Source organism: Cynara cardunculus (genome assembly GCF_001531365.2).
Source record: "Cynara cardunculus var. scolymus isolate 2C chromosome LG 1, CcrdV1, whole genome shotgun sequence".
NCBI classification, from domain to species: Eukaryota; Viridiplantae; Streptophyta; class Magnoliopsida; order Asterales; family Asteraceae; genus Cynara; species Cynara cardunculus.
In genome coordinates this window covers 6,619,067-6,643,536 of record NC_037528.1, presented here as the reverse complement: position 1 = coordinate 6,643,536, position 24,470 = coordinate 6,619,067, and the positions used below count along the sequence as shown (strand labels likewise).

Here is a 24,470-nt window from a genome sequence, read left to right as displayed (position 1 = left end):
TGCGGGCTAAGATAACTGCATTCTGTCTTAAGTCAAGATGTGCATAGAATCTGGTTTATTCCTTTACCCTTGGTCACAAAACTTATTGTTTTTCATAACAATCGAATAAAAAAATCTTACAACACGAACATAAATTCACATGATACAAAAATATAAACAAAAGATCCGGGTAATACCTTCAACATAAAAAAATGCTTTCAAGATCGTAACTAAATGTTTATATAAAGATTTTTTAATATTACCGTGATACATTTTTTATTAAACAAATGTTCTTAAATAAAAAAAGATAATAAACCAAATTACGTAAGTATATCTCACATTGAAATAGTCTAAAGCAAACAACACTCCAATAATAAAGCCTCGAGTAGTATATTAAAATGATAAATTATACACAATACTCGTACATACATGTTTCCAATAAAAACTCTAAATTATAATTAGTCGGCTCACATGGCATGTTGGATATTCAAATTAATTAAAAAAAACTCCAAATTACAAGAATAAATAGCTTAAAGAAATAGACGTTTTAAGATGAGTGGACCCATATGCTGCTGCGAGTGCATACATAAAAACGTGGGTAGGAAGCCTTCATTTTGACACCTGTGAAAATTTACATGAGGCCGCCTGACAAAACCATACTTCAATTTCACTCTTTCTCGCACCAAAATTCATTCCACTTACAATAAAGAAAATTTGTAATCGACATGGTTTCCAAAACTATTCCAGTAAATACCTTTTTTGTGTTTTACCAAAATACAAGGGTGTGATTGTAACATAAGTATAAACAATGATAGTTAAATTCCACTAAAAAATAAGAATAAGAATCCAAAAATGTCACTGAAAAATGACTACTTTTTGACAACAATGAAGCTAACGTTGTGATGAGGAAACACAAGAGTTACAGAGTTGTTTAAGGGTTTCAGGCACTTGTTGCCCGCATTGTTCAAGAACCTTGGCTAACGGTGCTGCAATCGTTGCATCGTCTCTGCTTAATATCACATGCAATTTCCCTTTCATGGTATAACGTCCCATTCCTGCCAGAATATTTTTGTACTCCTCTATCCCGATATCAAAATTATATATAATTACCACCTCAACATCGCTTAAATCGGCATCATCTATATCTTCTGAATCGATCACAGAGACCGTAGGTTCTTTCTCCCTGGCAATATGTGGCTAATTTCTGATTAGTAAATTATTATTTTTAATGTTTTTTACGGTAGATCTTAGAAAAGAAGGTCAAGGAAGTCGTTACCTGTTCACAACTTCTGCACCACAGGACGGTCCATTCATAGAGGCGGAGTAGCCCTTTGACCTAATGGCTGAAACCAACTCCTCAAGATTGTCGTCTTTTCCAACCACAAATGTTAGCTTTGAAGGCCCCGGCACAAGTGGATTACTGAAAACCTCGTTCAGAACTCGGAGACCCTGCATCAGTAATTCAGGATGTGAAAACTTAAGCATCTTGGAACATTTTGGGATAATACGAGGCACTTATGCACAAGCCAGGGGTCTTTGCAGAAACAACCACTCTACCCTCTGGGGGAGAGGGCAAGTCTGTGTACATCCCACCCCTGGCCCACCTAGACTCAGAATTCAAGGGGTATATCATGAGTAATTAGTTGATTTAAAAAATCTAATGATTACATATTTCTAAAATTGTGTTCTTTTTCATTGCCAAGGTTTATTTTGGAATGAAGGAAGTGATGTTACAGACCTTTTGTAATCTTTCCTCTGCTGAGCCAACCACGTCAACGGACTGGATTATGCCTGCGCTCTTGTTAACAAAGAAATCCTCTCGTGACAATCTGCACACTGGGCTTGGTAGAAGACTTGACACAGCAGGTAAACATGCATTACTCAAGTCACCGCAGAAAACCACAGTATGTGGTTCAACAGAAATACACTGTCGTATTGATTTGATGCTGTCAAGGTAAGCATCTCCGGAAGAAGATTCCAGTCCATCGACAATCTGTGGTAATAGCAAACCTAAGTTTAGAGCATTGATGAATAATAAAAAGTCAATCGAAGAAGACATTAATTTAACAAGCCACAAAAGGTCTGCCCGACAACTTGACTGAATGAGGATGGACGTAGCACAATGTGCTGAACAAAATCAAGCAAACAATATTTTTTTGCCAGAGACTTAAGATAGAGTGAACAGAACAAAACACAGCAAACTAGATGGATGATATACAAGAATGATGATGCTCTTGCATTAGCTCTACATAAACAGGTTGAAAAATATACCAGTGAACAAACCCCAGAAATATCAATGGCCTCCATGGAAACAAGCTCCAAAAGCCTGTCTGGCGTGCATACAAGGAACTCTGGCTCACAAGTTTTTAATCTGTAACAGAGTTTCATAAAATTAGACATGCTATGCGCTTATACATGCTCACACACAAACATATATGTGTGTGTGTGTGTGTGTGTATATATAAACACAAATATAACCAGAAAGATAAAGTATCACTGTCTACAGATGAGTGCTCCAAAGCAATAAGAACAGCATGTAATTGTGTACTAGCACCAGACATAAAGTTATCTTATCCCCTTAGGTAATGCATCATAGATTGGTCATTGTGCTAAGAATAGAGTTAACATCATGGAATTTTACCATGTTCAACTTTAACAATGCTAAACGATGAAAGAAACAAAAGAAAGTTGAAACAATCTATAATTGACTAACTAGCTTCTTTTTTTGTTCCATCAGAATAACGGCAACTACAACAATGAAGGTGTTCATTTCCTAGGAAATTATTAGTGTAGGACAATAGCATGTGTAAACATTTTATACATGATGATTTACATTAGATGGGCTAGGTATTCAATGTCCTTATGTATTTATTCCCAAGGGTTGGTTATTTCTAACCACTCCTGATTCAATTTCAGCATATTTTCACCTATTCTAACACTCTCGCTTGGGCCAGGTCATCCTCTTTGTTCCTCACTACCACAATCCAAGATCTACATGCACCAAGTCTATATCATCAGAACATTTACTCATGTTCGGCTATGTTTGTGCCATCATCAGTAGAAACTGTGATGAAACCTAGAGTTTTCCAGCATGGATCAACCCAATATTGAAAGAGAAATGAAGAACTTGATATTTATGTAGACGTATAAAAGTATCTTTAATGTAAGAAGGAACTGAGAAATGCAGGATGATAAATGGAACTCCTTTTTTTTGGGGGGATTAACTATAATCGTCTTTGTTGGATGGTTATGGATTCCTCCCTTCTAGTATATGAATTCAATTTGAGGACTCTTTCCAATATTCACATAAACAACACTTAGGCTATATAATGATTAACAAATTGCATGTTCCCCAATTAGTCAATGTGTACAAGGGCGACTAATTGAAAAATACTGAATGAGAATAAGTTAACACCATCAACTGATGTTATCAAGATATAAATTTATAATCTTCTCTGTGAATCATGCATATGCAAATCTCTGTATGATCTGACTACTATTGAGTTAAACAAGAGAATAGATAAGATTTTAATTGAATCAAGTCTATAAACTTTTCCCAAAACATCAAACTCCCAAAAGCAAAAAAGTACTGTTTGCATAAATGTTTGCTGCAGTTATGAAATTCATAATTAGATAAACGAACACCCAATTCTTCCAGGTTTCATATTATTATGTAATTTACCCATGAATTTGATGATCTATGGAGGCACCAGGATGAAGGCTCACTGTATGTATTCCATATGCCTTCAAAGGCTTGCACACAGCACGTACCTGCAAATAAAAGTGTGGTTATACCACTATAAACAAATGAACAGCAAGGCCTATAGGGACTTGAATGATGAACTTTTAAGACAACCAATTATTTAGCACAAATGCGTCTCATTTCAACAAGATCAGACTTATGTCATGGGACCCTAGGATACCCCCTTCTATGGTTTCTATTTTCATTCCAGCCTTCAACCAACAAACTACCTAAATTGTGCAATTTCAGTTGCTGGATATTACACAAAAAGATGTACTACAATATCGGAAACATGCAAATAATAACCTATCTATGCATCCCCTGTGGTTCTATGGATACACAAAGCTTATGTGTTGACAGATCATGAGAACCAAAAGTCTTAGTAATCCGTTCTCCAAGTGCACCAAATCAGTATTTTTCTTTTTAGGGGGGAAACCTCAAAAACTCATTAGGCTAGATAAGCCATAAGTAAAAGTAACAGTATTATTGTTATATTATCAGGCTAGTCTTGAATACGTCTAGACATACCTTTGTTGCCTTCTCTTGTGAGGGTACAAGGAACAATAGGAAGGGGTTGGTGAAAGATACGCCTTCTTTTTCCTTTTTTGTAATGGTATCAACAGCAGTTGAACCTATCCAAGCAATTTGCTCCATGGTAGCACAACCTCCACTTGTCTCCAATACATTTCTGCCGTTTGAATAGCATCTCCAAAATTCAAACCCCCATGAGTCAAAGAACAAAGGTTTCCCCGGTTCAAAGGCTTCATTATGATGCAATGTATCTTGTATCGTTTTCAAACATGAAATTAAAAACTTTGATGGGCAACCTTCACCTTCAGAAATATGCCCACTGAGCTTCTTGCAGCTTTTTTTATCTGATCGTGTCAACTCTTTCTCAACCCTAGCCCTCTTCTGTTCCTGGTTTTTTCCATTTGATTGATGATCCATGTTGGCCTTTCTCTTATTCTTTAAAGCATCACTGCCTTTTTCTTGCAAATCATCATTACCCTTTGACGGCCAAATTTTCTTAGTCTTCTTTGTCTTGTCTTTTTTCTTGGAATCAGTAATCATAGCTTTGTCATTAAAAGGATCTTCGAGAGTAGGGAGGCTAAAACACATTCCCTGCATCATCACAACAGAAGGAAAAAGAAAGTGAGGAAAAGCCCTTCTATTTAGAACATATGTATTTTAATGTTCTCATCACCAACATGGCATATACGTCACGCAACAGAATTCATGGAAAACGGCCAGCATTAGCAGCCCATGAAATTTTTGCATAAAGGAACAGAGCTTTTAGAAGATACCAAAACTTGTTCGAGGTAGACCACAGTGGCTAGAATCAAACGTGCTTAATACCACGCAATAGAGCCACAACTGCTTTCAAGTAATTTGGTTTGTTCTATCAAGTGTAAACATGCTGCACAACTTTAGTACCATATATCGCTCTTAAGCGCAAACAATATAGATTCTTACGAATTCTTGTGCAAGTCTAACAAGCTCTAATAATCAGACACACTTAACATCGTCGTAAAGATGTAAAATCTTGAAGAATTCTTGACAGAATCAAAATTTCCTCGAAACTCTCAGCAGAAAACATTGATCAATCATTAGAGATCTTATACAGTACAACTAATATACCTGACACATTCTGCGCTTGCCGGATTGACGACGTTTTTTTTGTGCGATAATGGCGGCTACGCGATTAGAAACCTTCGCTGATTCGCTACGCAACTTCTTCCTATTTGATTTGTTCTTCTTTCTTATTATTGCATCTTCTCCTTTAGGCATTGTTCAAACCTCAAACGGCGAATATCAATGGAGAAACCGATTCAAGAAATCGCAGAGTTTGGAAGGGAAGGCGGTTTTGAGTTCCTTGTTGTAAGAACTTGTACAGTGATGCTTTGTACTAGGTGGCAATGGGTAGGTTTGTTATAACAAGAAAACGCTGAGGGTAGTTCTGGTAATTCGTGGGCTTAGAGGGTTAGCATATATAATTTGGGCCTTTATGGGCTTTGATATTTCCATTTTTCTTTTTACCTTTTTGTTCGATGAGTTATAAAAACGTTATTTTTCACATGAGAGTTTGGGATTACTTATAAAAAATAATTTATTGTTTTATTTTGGTGAGATATCGATAATAAGTATTTTTGAGTGTTTGAATAAATAATTTGTATTGGTGTTAAATTGGTAATAAAAAACTTTTGAATAAGTTAAAGTATTTTAACTTATAATAAATTAATAAACACTTTTATATAAAATTATAAGTTATTTCAAATAAGCAATCTCAAACACCCCATAATCAGGAGCATATTTGGATGTTTAAAAACAACTTTTTTCATTTTAGAAACTTTTAAAATTAAAAAAAAAAAAATTTGTTCCAACAACTATAATAAACATTTCTTTAAAAAAGATAAATTAAAGAATTAAAAAATCTATATATTTAAAAAAGTAAACATAAAATATAGCAACCTATCGGAAATGTTCTCATGATATCCTTCTTGGTAACTTTGTCGTCAAATCAACCCTTAAGGGACGCTTTGGTTCGCATATTCTAAAAAAATATGATAAAATTGGAATATTGAATTTCACCGACCAAAATTCATTCCGTCATTTGGTTTATTTTTTTTATGGAATCTTCAAAATCCTACAGATTCCACAAATAAAAGAATTTAACATTCCTTATCGACTACATGGTATTTTGATAAAATGAAATTATCTATTTTCATAATACTAAATATGTCCTTTAATCCGGTATACCCTATCTCATAAAAACTCAATATGTCATTGTCGACCACCTCCGACCACCGTCGATCTGAGTCACTGTTGACACCACCGATCTGAACCACCATCAAACTGGACCACTGTCGAATCACTGCCATCTAAACCGTCGTGGACCATCACCGATCTGAACCGTTGTCAACCACCGCGGACCACCATCGATTTGAACCACCGTGGACCACCGCAACTACCACTGGATTTGAATCACTGCTGGCCACCCTCGATCATCATCAATCTAAACAACCACCAATCCGAACCACTACTGACCATCGTTGATTTGAACCACCCCCGATTTGAACCACCTCTAACTATCACCATCTGAACCACCAGGGACCATCACTGATCTGAATCACTGCCGACCACTGCCATCTGAACCACCACTAATTTGAACCACCGCCGACCACCTATGTGAACCACTGACGATCTGAACTACTACTGATCTGAACTACCGCCGATATGAACTACCACCTACAACCACTGATTTGAACCATGGTCGATCACTGCCGATCTGAACCACGGTCGACCACCACCGAATTAGCTATTTTACCTGTTAAAGAATTAGCTATTTTGAGACAATTTTAATAACGTCGCTTGGTTTATGGTTATATTTGTGTTGTGTATCTTATATTGTTTTACACATTATATAATTATTTGATTAAAGTGTTTTTAGTTTTTTAAAAAATCAAAAATCTTTCAAAAATGACATTTTTGTCATTTACCAATATTTCATTAAAATTTTAAAGCTAAATTTTGTGAACCAAACAGACAAATTTCAGTTTATTAACATTATTCCATTCCAATGTCTACCAACAAAACATGTAGTCAAACCTGACAACATTACATTCTAATTCTTTTAAATTAAAATTCATTTAACATATTTCATTTAATTCAAAAACATTATGCAAAATAATCACCACATATCATTGGAATCTTACAAATTAAAATTATCAATTCTATTAACCAAATTTTATTCATGTATTTGTGTTTTGTTGATATCAATATATCTGTATACACGTATATATTTATCATGTTATGAAATTGACAACAAACTATTTTTTTAAAACAAAGTGTATGTTAGAAAACATTATTCGAGTTTGAAATAATGCATGCGGAGGGTGAAAAATAATCAGCAAGTAAAAAAAATACATTTATTTTGATTTTAATAATTAATATAAAATTTTAATCATGGTTTTTATAAACAACCAAAATTAATTCCTTTTATTGTATGCGAGACACACACACACACATATATATATATATATATATATATAAATTATAATGTTTCTTTTAAGTTGTTTACTGATCAACATATATTATCTAATTGAATCTTGAGAGTATTAATAAACAACAAAAAAAAAAAAAACTACGAAATGGTTCTCCACTCCTCGTATATAACTCAGCCTCTTTTTTATTGTTTTTTTTTCTCCCAATATCTTTTGCGAATGTATTATATCTTTTCATGAAATTTTCTCATCTTATCATGTGACTAAAAAGAAGTACTATCAATTAAAAGACTAAGGTGGCGTTTGTTTTTTAAGAGGTGCTGAAGTCTGAAGTCTGAATTCACTTCTGATTTTTAAGAGGTGGTGCTGAAGTCTGAAATCTGAATCAATCAGACTGTTTGTTTTTTGCGTCTGAAATATGAAGTTTGAAGATGAGAGATCGAGAGTTGATATGGATCGACAGTTGACAGAGTTGAGAGATGAGAGATCGAGACAGAAGAGTTGATCCAGAGAAATCGAGCATAAAGAGATCAAAGTAGGTAGACGACAATTTGAAATAAAATGTAATAAAAGGTTTCTCAAACACTTAAATTTTCAGACTTAATAAGAGCTTTTAAGCTCTTAATTGAAAAAAAAAAGAACACACTGAATCCTCTTATGTCTGACCGATTTAGACTTAAGAGGACATTAAGAGCTTTTTTATTAAAAACAAACAGTCCCTAATACTAATTTTCCCCCTTTTTTATTGAATTTTTATACAATAGATATATGTATTAATATAATGTAGAGATGGTCAAATGGGCTTGACCCGATATGGGATTGATAGGGACCGGTTTGGGAGCGACTGTTAAGAACAAATTACATTTTTTGTCAAAAAACAAGGTCGGGACCGGCCCGAGACCGGTTTGGGATTGATTATGGGCCTAGCTCGGAACCGACCCAATTTTCTCAAAAAAATGTATTTCAAAATTTCTAAGTGTATTTGATTGAAAATCGATTACAAATTTATAATAAAATGTATTTTTAAGTGTATTTAATTGTCCCATTCAATCTCTATTCACTATATATAAGTCAACTGGTGTATGGAGAAAGATACCAACTTACAAACTCTCATAATCTTTGCAAAAAAATTATTTTTGTAAGTGTATTTAGTTGACCCAATTATATATTTTCAAATATATTAAAATAAAAATGTTGTATCCTTAAAAAAAACTTAAAAAAATTGTGTAGAAAATTGAATTTTTTTTACATAGTACCGGTTTGGACTCGGGTCCGGACCAGTTCTCATAACCGGTCCTTCGTATTTGATCGGGACGAAACTAGAATCGATTACAAGATCACTATTTTAAGATCGGTATCAATTTAGGCCAGGACTGGGAACAATTTAGACCCAGCGTAGCGCTGAATCTTGGCCACCTCTGGCTCTAATATTTACAACGTGTATTTAAAAACTAAAAATTAATTAAAAATTAAAAATTAAAAATTAAAAATTAGAAAAGGCGATAAACAAACTAACCGTTGTAAAGGGCTTCCAGAGCCAGTCAGCTAGGGCAGTTTTTTTGGGCCCATAAGATTCATTACGGCCCAATTTACTTAGACCCTAAAACACAATCTGCCAGCAAAGTTCTGCAAACGCATAAGCAGTTTGCCGGAGCTTCAAAAACAACCCGCCAATTTAAGCCAACTCGCCGTCGCCGGTAATTTCTGCCGAAGCCGAAAGCAAAAAACTCAAGCAGAATGAGGAAGAAGGTGGATGAACGTATTAGAACCCTAATTGAAAACGGAGTCAGAACCAGACACCGTTCCATGTTCGTTATCATCGGCGACAAGTCCCGCGACCAGGCCAGTTCATTATCCAACACACAAACACACTTGTGTTTCTACATGCGACACGATTACATATTGGTTGTGTATAGAGTATTGATTACACGTATTAATATGTGTATTTTGTTTTGTGAACAGATTGTGAACCTCCACTACATGCTTAGCAAATCAGTTGTTAAGTCTCGACCTAATGTTCTATGGTGTTACAGGGACAAACTTGAACTTAGCAGGTTCTTGCTTTAACACTGTTTTATTTAGTTACTTTTAGTTCCATCTATTATAGAATATGAGGTAGACTGATTTTTAAATGTGAAGCACGTTGCCTTCCAACTTCACAATTTATGTGAAAATTTAACTTTAACATGATTATCTTATTAGACATAATGCTTATTTATTAGATTTTTAAAGGAAAATCCGCCGAAGGTAAAATTCGACTTAACAAGAATTTAGTAAATTTCGTACATACTGTGATTATTGTAAACAATCCAAAAGCTATTTCTAATTATCAAACGAGTTCCTTTTAGGTTGATTGCATAGTTATGTGTTTTCAAATGTTGTAAATTTACGCCAAATGTCAAAACGTGTGCCTAATTTGGAACAGAGCTAGCAAGATAGAAAAATATACGATCTGTCTGATTGATAGTATGGAAACTTGCTTGCACGGGCATGTCTGGTACACTAATTAGAAATGCTGTTACCATCAGTTTTGGTTCAGGATTACAGATTTAGCAGCTGTTATAAAAGCTAGTGGAATGGTTAATATCAGCAATCGTTGGCGTTTCACTATAGGTCTAATCTCTTTGAGATTAGTTTCTCTATGAGTTGGGTCAAAATCTTTGTAACTATTTATCATGTGGTATAACAATATATGCGATGATGGAGGCAGAAATGCTTGTGTTTCTATCTCTTAAAGGCGGTGTTCTTCAGAAATATTATTTGAAAGTTGGGACAATAGAGTTGAATCTGATGTCAACATTTATAAGGATGTTGGGGAGGTTTTGTTCTTTTAGGATATAGACTCGGTAGAATTAAGGACCCTTTTTTTAAAGTATATAATATTTATATATGGCAAATAGAACAAATAAACTCACACACCCTCCTCACCTTTGGTGAGGTTTGAACCCTTGACCTCCTAGGATGGAGGATTTATTGTTTGACTTTAATAAAGCAAAAGGAGATGTACCACATGGTGCAAGGACCATTACCTTTGAAAAATGTTTTTTAGTGCCTTACTAGTTATTATCAAGTCATTCTACATAACCATAGTTGTTGTTGTTGAAGTGCAAAAGCACATAATAGAAAGTAGAGAAGAGGAATCTCGTCTAGGCTCCGGGCTCTCTAATATCTGTATATGTTCATCTCTATTTTGACTGCATCACATGACTCTATCCATCCATCGTAAATCTAAGATTTAGAAGTGGCCCTTTGTGTACATGGACCATGTCATACTGTCTTCATTATGACACAATCTACCTGGAATTCGTTGCTAATTTATGTTCATTGACATTTCTCACAGTCACAAGAAAAAACGGGCCAAGCAGGTCAAGAAGCTCATGCATAGAGGACTTCTAGATCCTGAGAAGGTTGATCCCTTCTCACTTTTCCTTGAAACTGCAGGAATTACATATTGCCAGTACAAGGATTCTGAGAGGGTTCTTGGAAATACATTTGGCATGTGTATACTACAGGTAGATTACTATTAGCATTGTCTTTGACTCATATTCTATTGTAGCTGGTACATATTCATATTCGGCGTCAATTTTCTATTTCAGGATTTTGAGGCCTTGACCCCAAATCTTCTAGCAAGAACTATAGAAACAGTGGAAGGTGGTGGATTGGTTATTCTGCTGCTTCGTTCTTTGTCTTCACTCACTAGTCTGTACACCATGGTTATGGTATGAGTTGCAATTTCTTTATACCAGTTTCTTAAAGCATAATTATCAATATAATCAGGACAATGGAAGTCACCCTTTATTTGTGTTTGGAATTTGAATGTTTGTTCTATTATCCTTGAAAAGATATGCACTTTCTCCCCCCCAAAAAAGTCCACATCTGACTTGCACATATCGAATACTACATTTTGACTTCAGAAATCAATAAGAAATGTTTAGATTGTAGATTAAAAAAGTCGATTTTATAATTAACTATGACACAAAATAATGATAATAATATGTTTTGCAACTTAAAATTTGAAGTTGTTGCTTACAAATTTTAGATGTAGAATGTTTGAATTCTAAAAGTGGAAAGTGAATTCATTTATATATACTTCTTATCTACTTGGAATTGTTGTTTGATTCAAATATTGCTGTAAAATATTTGTTTTACCTAAATATTGCTGTAAAACTTGGACTGCTCTCCCTGTATCATATGTACTAATTGTTTTTTCGTTTGTTCATGCATCTGGCTTTCTACTCCCTGTATCATACGAGGTTGTGATTTTGCTTCTTTGACAGTAAAGTTACATTGAAGGCAGATTATAACCTACACATTGATTATTTGCGGCCACATACTGCCTTTATTTTATCTGCAAGAATATATTTATATCAAGCACCCAAGTAGTGTGTCATTGAGGAGAGGGAATATGCATTAAACCACAAACTTTTCTTTGGGGGGATATTATCAATGCCTGCTACAGCTTCATCCTGTTCAAATCACCACTTTGGTTCTGAGATATTTTGGAAGGCTAATGGTAGATGCTGCATTAAGATTCAGATGGTAGCTTCAATTATAATCTGGTGGTATGGTTGGTTGAACCTAGAAGAAGTCGCATTTTTCTTCTCATCTTAAAGATTTATGATAAATTAGGTAAACCAACATTGTTTCTTGTTCCAAGAAATAGAAAACCCTAAATATGATTTGAACACTGAATGTTTCACAAGGTTAGTTATTGTTGATATCGTGTGTACTCTAGTCAGTACACATCTCCCTGATAGCTGTATTAGGTGATGAGCCAAGTCTGCTTAACTAATTTCGGTGATTTGATCCTGTAGGCTATCATTTATGCATGATGGATTACATTTGCTATAGTTGCTTATTAAACATGGTTCTATGTGCACAAAAGGTAGTGTAGGTGATGCGAGATTTAAGTGTGTAGCCAGGATTTCTGTCTTAGAGACTGGGTTGGTTTTTGGCAATATGTTTTGCACTTGTTATTGTCACGAATGACAATGTTGGCAATGATGCCAAATTGCCAATAGCAAGGGCTTTATTCTTATTTGCCTATTTCGTATAATATAACGACATCCGACTAATATATAATCTTGTCTTCAGATCATGATCTTTTATAACTAGATGAGTGCTACTTGCAGGATGTTCATGAGAGATTCCGTACAGAATCTCATTCTTTAGCCACCGGACGCTTCAATGAACGTTTCTTACTTTCTCTTGCATCATGCGAATCATGTATAGTTATGGATGATGAGTTGAATATATTGCCAATCTCATCTCATATGAAGTCGGTCACACCAGTTCCAGTGGAGGAGGTAAATTTTCTGGTCTTCTGCACTTTGTTGTGTTGTCTTAATCTAACACATAAAAGAATTTTGCATCCTATTGTGGTACATCAATTGCAACTTGTTTGTTGGGAATTTTTGAACAATGTGTTATGGACCTTATGGTAATGGTAGCAGTTTCCTTCTTTACGTGGGCAATATGAAAGAATTCCTCAGTCTGTTTGTTGGTCAATGTTGATGTTTGTTGGTTCCCGCACAGCTGTAGTTCTAATATTTTGTTTTCTTTTTGGTGATAAAAGGATTCTGAGGGGCTCTCGGAAGCAGATCGTGACTTGAAAGATCTGAAAGAACAATTAAAAGATGATTTTCCTGTTGGTCCACTGATTAAGAAGTGTTGCACATTGGACCAGGTACTGATATTTCTTATGTTGCTATTCTTTTTCTTTTAGGTTTGGAGGACATAATTCTACTTGCTACCATAATTCATCTTATTAATCTATTAAATATTAAAAATCTGGTACTTTAAATTCTTCTCATTGTAATGGTGTACCATCTATATATCTTTTTTTGCCAGCAGTAAATAAAATTAAATATAATAGATGTAGTGGTACCAAACTTTGATCAAATCATGAAGTTCTACTTTCACTTTTGTTTTCTTCTACCCCTAACTTCGACACTGCCCACTTGTGAACTTGTACAAATTTACCAGACCTATCATTTTTCTGTTTTTAACCTGAAGGTTTTCAGTCTTCACATTTTTTGACCTCATTTGATCTGAATTACCACATGCCATTATGGTGAAAAGATACACTTAAGATGGTAGCAGGATAACTGAATAGACTACATTGATATAATTATTTCTGCATCTTCTACCAGCATCTCTTTCTGATATTTTGGACCGTTGCAAAAAAAATATCAACTACTTTCAGTCCCCAGAACTTGACCTTCTCCTGTCTTCCTTTCTTTGTTGCTTCCTTCTCTACCAGATGGCCTTAGCTTCTTATGCTTTCCAATCAAATGAATAGCTTCTGATCATGCCCTCTCCAACTGCAGAAATACATTTTTTTCCTGTTCTTTACACATAAGTCATGCTTATGTTTTGGTTTAATAGAATGTGTGACAATCCAGCTTTGCCTGATAGATCTCTAACCTTTTGGGAGATCCTCATTCTCAAGTCTTCTGGGTTAGAGATGCCATCATACATCTTTTTAGAGTATTGCAATTGATAATATGCTTTAATACTGGCATATTATAATTTTCTGAACATGTGGGAGTTGACATATTCTGAATATTAATTCAGGGAAAAGCTGTCATCACCTTTCTTGATGCGATCTTAGATAAGACACTCCGTAGCACAGTGGCTTTGCTTGCTGGTCGTGGCCGTGGAAAGTCAGCTGCACTTGGTCTCGCAGTTGCTGGAGCTGTTGCTGCAGGGTAACAACTCTATCTATTCAACGACATGTGGTTCTTTGATATCTGTTGATCCTGTAATGAGCACATGATTCTGCAGGTATTCAAATATATTTGTGACTGCTCCTAGCCCAGAAAATCTAAGAACTTTGTTCGAATTTGTATCAAAGGGATTTGATATGCTTGAGTACAAGGTGAAAGTTGTTTCTATCTCTTATTGTACTACTATTTAAATACTTGTTGGAATGTTGGTTTATATTTCTGTTATTTCGTTGGAGTATGCAATCAGCTCTTCTCAGGACTGCTTTTTCTTTCTGAGATAACAAAAACCTTTTAGCTCTTAGATATAGCAGACACTTCCTTATTTGTTTCTTATTCTCTGTTGAAATTGCTGTATGATGAAAATTGGAACCGAGAAACACACTGATCAGTTGAAATTGCAAGAATTGAAATAAAGAAAACCAGAGAAGATTCCTGAAGACCAATGAAAAAGTAAATTAAATGGTGAAAGTTTCTTATTTTGAAACTTGGTTAGCATTATGCGACTATATCTTGTGTCAGTTGTAATGGTTTATCATTCTTGATGAATTATTTGTTAGCCAGGAGTCCAGGACAGGATCCTCTCAATTTATTTTTTGTTGGTTTTTTGAAACTTGAGTGCATGGTATTTAAAAAAGGGGATATACTAGATCAGAAGTAAGGGATTGGTGAAATTTCAATAGGAAGGGAATATCTTCTGCTCTGGATATTTTGAATGGAAAAGAATGAGCTAGTATGCTTGCTTGAGGTGTTAAAGGAGGGTATTTTATTCCTTCTAGTTTTCTTATACGAGTTTGTTGTTGAAACACACAATTGTCCTATTCCTACACCTTCAATGTATAAAAATGTCGATAATATAATTTCTGAAGTGATTCATGCAACAACAAAAGCTGAGATGTCATCTCGACTTATGAAACTGCATAATATATTATGAGAAAACAATGCTTCAAAATAAACATGGTAGGGCTCTCAAGATCAAGGCGTAATGAGATCTTAGTGGTAAAGGCCTTTTCCTTTCTGATACAAGGTCACTGGTTCTGGCGTCATCCCTTTTACTCATCATGAAAGAAAATATTTTTGTGCTCTAGTCTAAGTTAGAGTGAGCCCTTCCAGATTTTTTTTTCAAGCACAATAAACAGTAGAAACAGAGGAGAGTTTTGCTTTTGCTTGAAACGAGGAACTCAAATAAGTAAGCGAGATGGATTGACTTTCTGTTTCTATACAAGACTCTTCTGTTAAGACCTTTCTATATTGTCCATCATATCAGAACAAAATAAATATCAATGTCTTTTTTTCTTCCCAATCACTGCTTTATGTTTTTTAATGGCTAAGGTGAGCTTCTGTGCTTGATCTTTTTATATATAAATATGATCATATATGTTGTTGATATACTTTACTGACACATTTGCAGGAGCACTTGGATTATGATATTGTGAAAAGCTCAAATCCAGAGCTCAAAAAAGTGACTATCAGAATAAATATCTATAAACAGCACAGACAGACAATTCAGGTTCGTATACATGCAGAATTGACCTTCTGGAATATTAATATTTGTTTTAAAAATATTTGTTTCTTAGATTAGACTTCTCTGTTACCTTAGTACAGTTTTAATTTTCTGGTTGTGAGAAGATATCTGCTCCTCATTTTTGTATATGTTAGCTATTCTTGATTTTTTGGCTGTATGTTAGTCTGTTGATGTAGAAGTAGTTGTTTGTTTGTTAGGGTTTTTTGTTCTTATCCTCACAAGTAGTCTCTATGCTTTAAGGGCAAGGCTACATGTAATCCGAGTATGGTACAAGCCTCATTCTAGGTGATGGAAATTGTTTGTGGGGCTAGATTTGATAATAACTATTAGAAGTGAATCAGTGATCATATTGGAACTTTGAGTTTACGTGCTACTATGATTGTGTGGATTTCCTGCTTAACGAATATGATCATCTCTGCCTATTTGTTGGTATTGTTGTACTGAACTCTGCTTGATCAGTCTCATCTTGATGCTTATAACCATGTGTGTTCTTGCAGTATATACAACCACATGAACATGGAAAACTGTCTCAAGTTGAACTTTTGGTGGTTGATGAAGCCGCAGCTATTCCGCTGCCACTTGTGAAGTCCTTGCTTGGGCCTTATCTGGTTTTTCTATCTTCTACTGTTAATGGGTATGCAGTATATATATTTTCGTTAACTTCACCCAGATGACCAATGGCCAGGAAAACCTACTTTTGGAACTTCTTGGGCATTCGTTACAACTTCACATATTTGCTTCCACAGTCTTTCACTACTGTATATAATTGAGTGGTCCGATGTTGATCCCTCAATGCCTCTGGGTGCTTTCTTTCTTGAAGCTATGAAGGTACAGGGCGATCTCTATCGTTAAAACTGCTGCAGCAATTAGAAGAGCAAAGTCGAGCATCTACAAAAAGCACAGATGCTGCTCCTTCTGGTATGAGAATTCCTTAGTTTAGGTCCTCTGCTCTGCTTTCCAATTTCAAAAAGTCAGGAGCTGGGAGGTTATTCTGCAAAGTTTTTTTTCATGCTATATGCTTACGGGTGCTTTTGCAGTAGATTTATCTCTCTAGAACTTCGTAAACTAGAATGTAGCAATCTCTATTTAGGTTGCCAATGCATTTGTTCAATGTTACAATTGCAGATCTTGAAGCATACCCAAATTTCCAAAAGGAACATCATTTACAGCATGATTCTTTTGGTAGCTTAAATAAATCCTGAACGACCTCTTAAACACTAACGCATATAGTTAAGATCTGAATCACTATTTATTATTCTATCTTGTATATATTATTAGTTGGTCAAAAACACATTTGCTTTGATGACATATTTGGCCATTGTCTCTATGTGCCTCCGTTATGACTCTCAGTCTTCATCCTTGAAGCACTATATAGTGTTGTCTTTTGTGTTGACGCCTTGGAGTTTCTTCATAAGCTATGATTGTCTTCTTTCACGTGTGACAGAATTCATCTCTTGCAGTAGAATTCAGATATAACTGCTAATCTTTACTCATAACTCACTCCTTAAAAGTAACTACTACAAGATGATGGAGGCTAGATCTTGGCCTTATCGGTGGATGTAATCTTAGGCATCATTTGTATCTCATAAGCATAGGTGGTGGTGACTGTTGGAAGCATGGTCCAAACTCGTTATATACCTAATCTGCACATCAGTTACCTCCAGTTTTAGCACCACTGGCTCCCAGGCATTTCTGGTTGCTGAAAAGTCTTGGCGATGCCATGATTCACAATTGCAGCATTCCTAACTTATGGATGAGCATGCGTCTAACCTAGTTTGTCTTAAAACATAATATGATTTAATTTGTTTCAATGCAGGTCGGCTTTTCAGGAAGATAGATTTGAGTGAAGCTATTAGATATGCATCTGGTGATCCAATTGAATCCTGGCTTAACAATTTACTTTGTCTGGACATCGCAAATTCCATCCCCAGCATCAACAGGTTGAAACAAATTGCTGAAAACCCGTGGTTTGACATTATAAGTTCCCCTCTCAATCGTCTCCATTGACTCACGCTTGTTGTTTGTGCAAATAGGCTACCTCCTCCCAGTGAGTGTGATCTGTATTATGTTAACCGGGATACACTTTTCTCATATCATAAAGACAGCGAGTTATTTCTGCAGGTAGTTATGGGCCTATTTAGTTATTGTTCTTGGTTATGAACTCAAGTATATTGGTGCTTACGTATTCTTACACTATTCAGAGAATGATGGCTTTATACGTTGCTTCTCACTACAAAAATTCTCCGAATGATCTTCAATTATTGGCTGATGCTCCAGCTCATCACTTGTTCGTATTACTTGGTACACATTATGTTTGTAAATCTTGCTTTATTGTTATCGTCATTATTATTCCCTCCAGACTGCTAGAATTCAGAAAATGTGAATATTAAGAAGAATTTTCATCCTCTTGCTAGATATATGTTTCAAAGATAGTACGGGAGGATTACATCAACCTTCTCTGAAACAAAACAACATAGAGAGTGAATTGAGTAGTTTTCTATGATTGTTGTAATAAAAATTTATTTACACAATTCATTATTGCTTGTTTTCAAGACAAGGATTTATACAGGTTGATGTTTTCTACCAATCAAGTCCTTGTTGCTTCTGAAACTCATGTTCATTTGATTTGCAACAGAAACAGCCTTACATTTTAGAATATAGGGATAATGTTGTTTGTTTTTCACTTATATTTATTACCAGATACCCAAAACTATATTTCTAATAACATATGTGTGCAGGTCCTGTCAACGAGTCAAGGAATCAGCTCCCAGATATTCTTTGTGTCATCCAGGTTTTCCTTTGTTTTTGTTTCTTCTAGCCTTAAATATTTGGGAAGCATATATATTTAGTGCCTGGTTATGATTCTGATAGTTTCATATTTGTATGGGATTTCCTTAATTGTTCTACAGGTCTGTCTTGAAGGAAAAATTTCTCAAGCTTCTGCCATGAGAAGTTTAAGTGCTGGTCATCAGCCTTCAGGGGACCAAATTCCATGGAAATTCTGCGAACAATTCCAAGATAAAGACTTCCCAAGTCTTTCTGGTGCTAGAATTGTGCGCATTGCAACACACCCAAATGCAATGAAGGTATCATCACTCTGAAGCACTTTCTTTATTTTTGTGTTCTTAATTTTTTATGTGCAGCATAATGTTTCCAATATTTGTCCCAAGGGTAAATGATTGTCATCTCATCATATTGCAGCTTGGATATGGTTCAGCTGCCATACAATTGCTGTCAAGGTACTATCTACTGTATCATGTTTATTTGGCTATTTATGTTGTCACCTGCACGCTTTGCCAGGTCATATTTACCTGTTTAAGCTAGCTGGTGCACTAGAGGATTAGCAGATGTCGTGTAGGTTATCTAGAACCTGACATTTTTTTACAATTTGAAGTGCATATAAGCACAAAAATGCTTTTATTCACATCGATTGCACTTGAATCATGTATCTTTCTATCTTATTGTTCCTGGTGACTAGTGACAGAAGAGCAAGGCCCCAAAAAGTCCTAAAAGGCTAGATACTGAAACCTCCCAAATAACCTACCTGCTGAGATACGTCGAGTTGTTTCTCAGACTTTAGGCATGCTTCATTGTAGTTCGACACCAGAAATCTTTTGCAATATACTTTTAAGTAGCTGTTGAGTATGGAAGAACATGCAATGCCATCTAGCAAGCCCAATTCTAGAAAAATACACACTGAGAAGGAAACTGGAAAAAGAAGCCGTGATGGTATGGGATGCCCTTGAGAGTTGCGAAAAATTATGCACTCCTAACTAAGCATAGCTTAGTTGATTCAGACTGCTGTTAGTTCCAAATGATTTCCAGATTGAAATTAAATTTAGGGCAGGGGGTACTGAATGAGACTTGAATATTATTTTTTCTTAGTAGATCCATAGACTAACTGCTGAAGATTACAAATGTCTTAGGATAGTGCATAAATTCAACACAAGTAAATTCTTTTAGGTACAGGCATCAAGTGCATAACATAACTTATGTTCCATCCAAGAAAAATGCAGAACTTTCTATCTGCGTTGTTCCGGAAAAAGGTTTGCAGTGTTTTGAAATAATCCAATCCAAATATACCAATCAGCAACCATTACAAGATATTGATGAGGTTGATGGTGGTCCACAAGTTTTCTCAAAAACAATTGTGGGGGGGGGGGGGTAATCTTATGTAGATGAATATGGGTCAAAGTTCTATTGAACTATGCCTCGAGTCAAACGCTTACTAAGCGATCAAACCAAACACTGAATCTTTTGGGATGCAGGGAGCAATAATTATTTGCAACAAAAAATATATTTGAATTCAAATTCTCAAACAGTTGTATATTGCAGACATTATGTTTAACTCAGTGCGGGGATAATAAGTATGTGTTTTGCTTCTTATGGGTATAGACACTTCAGTTCTAACACCGTTTCAATTGATTGGGTAACAATGGAGAGATCTATGTATTTTAATTTTACTTCTTCTACTTGCATTTTCTGTATAAGTACACGACATGCATTTATCTAAGAAGCCTATCAATTACAATAATTGCTATAGGTACTTTGAGGGTCAATTCACTCCCATCTCTGAAGAAGATGTCCAGAATGATCCAGAGTCTCCACATCTTAAAATTACTGAAGCGGCTGAGAAAGTAAGATTTTATTTGTACTTCACCTTCTTACACTTGCTGTTTCTTACATTCTGATAAGTGCTATGATAGGAGTTACGTTTTATGCTTCTCATCGATTAAAGTTTCTGTTATTTGTGGGTTGTCATGATTTAATTTCTGGCTCCAACTCAACACCATCTAGAACTAGAGTGCTCAGGCTTCAAGTGATAAATATATCATTATCAACATCCTTAATAATTCTGTTGTTCTCTTTCTGTGTCCCCCTGCTCTCCTTTTCCTCCCAATCTGGATCCGAAATTTACTTCCTTGTCATTCTTCTTAATCATCCGTTCTGGCCTCCCAAATAGTTCTCTATTTCCAAAATAGGATTATGAAGATGATTATCTTAACAAACCTTTTTCTTACTTGAATGAGGTATTTAATTGAACTATCTACGGATGGTACATGGTAGTTGGTAATTATGAGCCTTCCAAAGGAGCATCAGCTGCATTAGTTTATGCAGAACAAGAAACAAGCTCCAATTTTATGTGATTATCTGTTTGTTTTATTGAGCTCATACATTGCCAATGAAAGAAAAAGTGAGCATATAATATTCTGGAGTGTTCCATGGATGATATACTTGCCTTGGATGATTATTTTCTGAGACTGGAGTTGCAGCCTTACTTGAGAACCCTGTTTGCAGGTGTCCTTGCTTGAGGAAAATATAAAGCCAAGGTCAGACCTTCCTCCTCTACTTGTACATCTCCGTGAAAGACAGCCTGAGAAGCTACACTACCTGGGTGTATCCTTTGGGCTTACTTTGGACCTATTTCGATTCTGGAGAAAACATAAGTTTGCTCCATTTTACATATGTGAAGTTCCAGTTAAGTTCTTTTTATTACTCTCTTGTTTTCAAACTTCTTCCTTCTCTTTTTAGCCCTATCTCTCACTTAAAGGCGTAATCCTGACCATGTTAGCACTACAATACTTTGTTATCAGAATTCTGTGACCGGCGAGCATACGTGTATGCTTCTAAAACCACTGGACACTGATGATATCGAAGTTAGCGGATCAGATGAATTGGGATTTTTTGGTCCTTACTATCGAGGTTTCCATTTCTCTTAAGCGAAGTTGTTTTACTTTCAGATCCAGAATTTTTTAGGTCAACAATTTGTTTTCTGTATGTCTGTAGCTTTCAGGTCAGCATTTGCTAGGCTTTTATGTTCTCCAAAATTTAATACGATGGAATACAAGCTTGCAATGAGGTATGTGTTTGATGTCTCAGCTCTCTATACAGAATTTCGCTGCTCTAATATATTTTGGCTACTCTTGCTTTTGCAGTATCTTGGATCCAAAACTTAACTTTACAGACGTAGAGCCTTCATCAACCATTTCACATGGTATATATGACGATATCATTAAATCTCCAATCAGTATGAAAAGGCTAGAAGCATATGTGAACCACCTGGCTGATCATCATCTGGTAAGAAGTCAGAATATTTACACAGTTTTGATGTTTTGGTCCCTCGATTAACATTTTTTAGGCATGAACGGGAAACTGGAAATGGTTAATCACAGCATCAAGTATTTACATTACTTTTAGTGTGCTTACTAAAGAGGCTGCATCTGATATATATTTTTTATTCAACAGATTTCAGATCTCAAACTCCCCCTTGCATACCTATACTTCCAGGAGAAGTTCCCAGTTACTTTATCATATGCCCAGGCCTCTGTGTTATTATGCATGGGCTTGCAGAACCAAGATGCTTCTTATGCTGAGGTTTGTTCTTCATCTTCTTATTTTTTGATTAGTTTGTTATAAGTGAACTGTTAATAATTCATTTGTCGATTTGTTTTCTCCTCTAGATACATACTTCCAGAAAAACTTTCGAGTTACCATCTCTCGAGTCTTGACCATAAAATTTGTCAATTTGTAGTTTGCAAACTGTGACACTTTATGTTCTGTTCATTTTTTTAACAGGGAGTGATGAAGTTGGAAAGACAGCAAATATTATCATTATTCATGAAAGTCATGAAAAAGTTCCAGAAATATTTGAACTCCGTATCTTCGAAACAATTCAGTGCGACCCTCCCCCCAGTCAAAGAAGTAAGTAATAAGTTTGACTCGAGTTTTTTGGGTTTCATCTCCCCCACCCAAAAACATCTGAAATCTACATTGATTAATTTCAAGCAAATGGGAAACTTCTGCAGAATTGTTTGTTAACCAAGACACATTTGATCCTGTAGAACTAATGCAAACAAACCACAATCACTAGTTCACTACAATGAGCCATTTTCTTAGATAAACATGCTTTACATATGTTTTTTTTTTTTGCTTTCAGGTCGAGTTAAAGCCACACTCGATTTCTGTGGATGAGGATCTTGATGAAGCTGCAAAGAAAGTGAAGGTTTGTTTGGTTCATTGTTCATGTGTCTATTGCTACGTGCCTGGTTTTTGGAACTTACATTTGCCTCGTGATTGTAATTTAGGACGACATGAAAGCAAAGAGCGATGGTTTGTTGAATCTGGACTTTCTCCAGAGGTACGCCATTGCTGACAAGGATGTAGATTTCGAGAGTGCTTTGCAAAACGGCAGCGGAAAGATACCCTCTGGTGGTGTAGTTAGTGTTAAGTCTAGTAAAACCAAAGCAGAAAAATACGGGAAGCCAAAAGACAAGAGCGACAAGAAAAGAAGCAAGGACGGCCAGTCTTCCAAATCATCAAAGAAGAAAAGAACATCTTAGTGGACTTGTATTCGAGATTGTTCAGTTTTGCACGGCGGGTATTCGAGATTTTGACTTAACCATGAATGGTTGAATAGTTTTTAATTATGATGGTGATGTAGTGTTGGTAAAAAGCTATAGCCTTTGGTAATCTTAGAAGGAATGTTGTATGTGGAACTACAAATTTTAAGCATGATCGTGATGCAACCCGAAAAACATAATTCATGGGTCTGAAGGAGTGTTTTAGACTAGAGGTGTAAACAAGACGAGATAACTCGTGAACTATGAGATAGACTTGGTCAACACTTTACTCGACACACTAACGAGTTTACAGCGAGCTTCCTGATGCTTGACTTGAAAATTTTGTGATATACTCGATTGTTTTTATATAATTAGTTCTATAATATAATATAAAATTTTATCAATAAAAGAAATTTGTTGTATGTTTGTGGATATAGAGTACATTACAAATTTCGCCCGTGAGTAGTCAAACGAAATAATTACATGTATGTGATTGTCATTTCACTTTTGTTATGGATGGGTCCCTTATATTAACACTGTTAACCTTAGCTCCGTTAAACCAAGGATATTTCGGTCCTTTTACTTAAAGACCAAAATTACTGACGGCCTCCACCATGGCACTCTGGTAGGCCCCCGTCCAAACCCATGAGGAACAAACAGTGAGAGAAATACAAAATTTTACTTTTTTGCAGCACATGATTTGTGAAGAAAACCTTATGGTTTTCTATTAAGGTCTAATTTTTTATATGTATATTATCATTAAAAGAAAATTAATTTATAATCAACTTAATAAGTTTAATAGAACTCACAACTTATTCGGTATCGGTCGTCTATATATGACTGTTTGGTAGAGTCTAAGAGCATATCTAACAAATTCTCTAGAATTTCTCTAAAATAAAGAACCAAAAGTCAAAATTCTTTAAAAAAAATTACATTGACCCTAACAGATTATGTAGCAAAAAAAAAACAATTTGCATTCTCGTTAAGCACTCTTCTATTCTATAAGGGATAAATATGATTGATAATCTCATTTAATCACTTCGATTTAATCCATATTTAAGAAGTTTCACTTAATCTATGGATAAAACTTTAATTCGAAAGGCTCCTTTCAATCCCTAATTATAACTAAAAATGTTTTTTTTAGTTACCTGATTGGTT

At 35.3% G+C, this 24,470-nt stretch overlaps 2 protein-coding genes across 6 annotated transcripts; one reads left to right on the top strand and one right to left on the bottom strand.

Annotated features, from left to right (window-relative positions):
- Window positions 1-786: 786 nt before the first annotated feature.
- On the bottom strand, window positions 787-5,596 carry LOC112502312 (pre-mRNA-processing ATP-dependent RNA helicase prp5). 2 transcript variants are annotated; one of them, XM_025106194.1, is made up of 7 exons: window positions 5,360-5,596; window positions 4,250-4,843; window positions 3,662-3,750; window positions 2,251-2,350; window positions 1,718-1,972; window positions 1,256-1,428; window positions 787-1,162 (listed from the first exon to the last, which is right to left on the bottom strand). In XM_025106194.1, exons 1-7 carry the CDS (start codon window positions 5,507-5,509, stop codon window positions 871-873), a joined length of 1,653 nt encoding a protein of 550 aa, XP_024961962.1. In that variant the 5' UTR covers window positions 5,510-5,596; the 3' UTR covers window positions 787-870. The 2 variants fall into 2 exon arrangements, with proteins under 2 accessions (XP_024961962.1, XP_024961970.1); XM_025106202.1 differs by having other exon boundaries at window positions 1,042-1,176.
- A 3,788-nt stretch (window positions 5,597-9,384) lies between these two features.
- LOC112517346 (RNA cytidine acetyltransferase 1-like) lies at window positions 9,385-23,647 on the top strand. Of its 4 annotated transcripts, none has more exons than XM_025124749.1 (27): window positions 9,385-9,564; window positions 9,685-9,776; window positions 11,063-11,234; window positions 11,319-11,441; window positions 12,855-13,028; window positions 13,298-13,408; window positions 14,299-14,432; window positions 14,509-14,602; window positions 15,859-15,957; window positions 16,470-16,606; window positions 16,793-16,890; window positions 17,098-17,154; window positions 17,789-17,912; window positions 18,006-18,093; window positions 18,174-18,273; window positions 18,711-18,763; window positions 18,882-19,058; window positions 19,174-19,211; window positions 20,516-20,609; window positions 21,271-21,450; window positions 21,567-21,675; window positions 21,760-21,832; window positions 21,909-22,050; window positions 22,219-22,347; window positions 22,549-22,674; window positions 22,910-22,975; window positions 23,058-23,647. In XM_025124749.1, exons 1-27 carry the CDS (start codon window positions 9,460-9,462, stop codon window positions 23,310-23,312), a joined length of 3,150 nt encoding a protein of 1,049 aa, XP_024980517.1. In that variant the 5' UTR covers window positions 9,385-9,459; the 3' UTR covers window positions 23,313-23,647. The 4 variants fall into 4 exon arrangements, with proteins under 4 accessions (XP_024980517.1, XP_024980523.1, XP_024980530.1 ...); XM_025124762.1 differs by having other exon boundaries at window positions 9,480-9,564; window positions 11,164-11,234; XM_025124771.1 differs by lacking the exon at window positions 9,385-9,564 and having other exon boundaries at window positions 9,728-9,776; window positions 11,063-11,087; window positions 11,164-11,234.
- The last annotated feature ends 823 nt before the right edge of the window (window positions 23,648-24,470 follow it).

Bases quoted from the DNA above. Each gene is read 5' to 3' on its own strand.
- LOC112502312 (XM_025106194.1), bottom strand. From the start codon at position 5,509: ATGCCTAAAGGAGAAGATGCAATAATAAGAAAGAAGAACAAATCAAAT. The intron at 2,351-3,661 runs GTAAATTACATA...ACTCTGTTACAG, and splicing joins ATAGATCATCAAATTCATGG to ATTAAAAACTTGTGAGCCAG. The intron at 1,429-1,717 runs GTCTGTAACATC...TTACTGATGCAG, and splicing joins CAGAGGAAAGATTACAAAAG to GGTCTCCGAGTTCTGAACGA.
- LOC112517346 (XM_025124749.1), top strand. From the start codon at position 9,460: ATGAGGAAGAAGGTGGATGAACGTATTAGAACCCTAATTGAAAACGGA. The intron at 19,059-19,173 runs GTATCATCACTC...ATCATATTGCAG, and splicing joins CACACCCAAATGCAATGAAG to CTTGGATATGGTTCAGCTGC. The intron at 22,051-22,218 runs GTAAGAAGTCAG...TTTATTCAACAG, and splicing joins ACCTGGCTGATCATCATCTG to ATTTCAGATCTCAAACTCCC.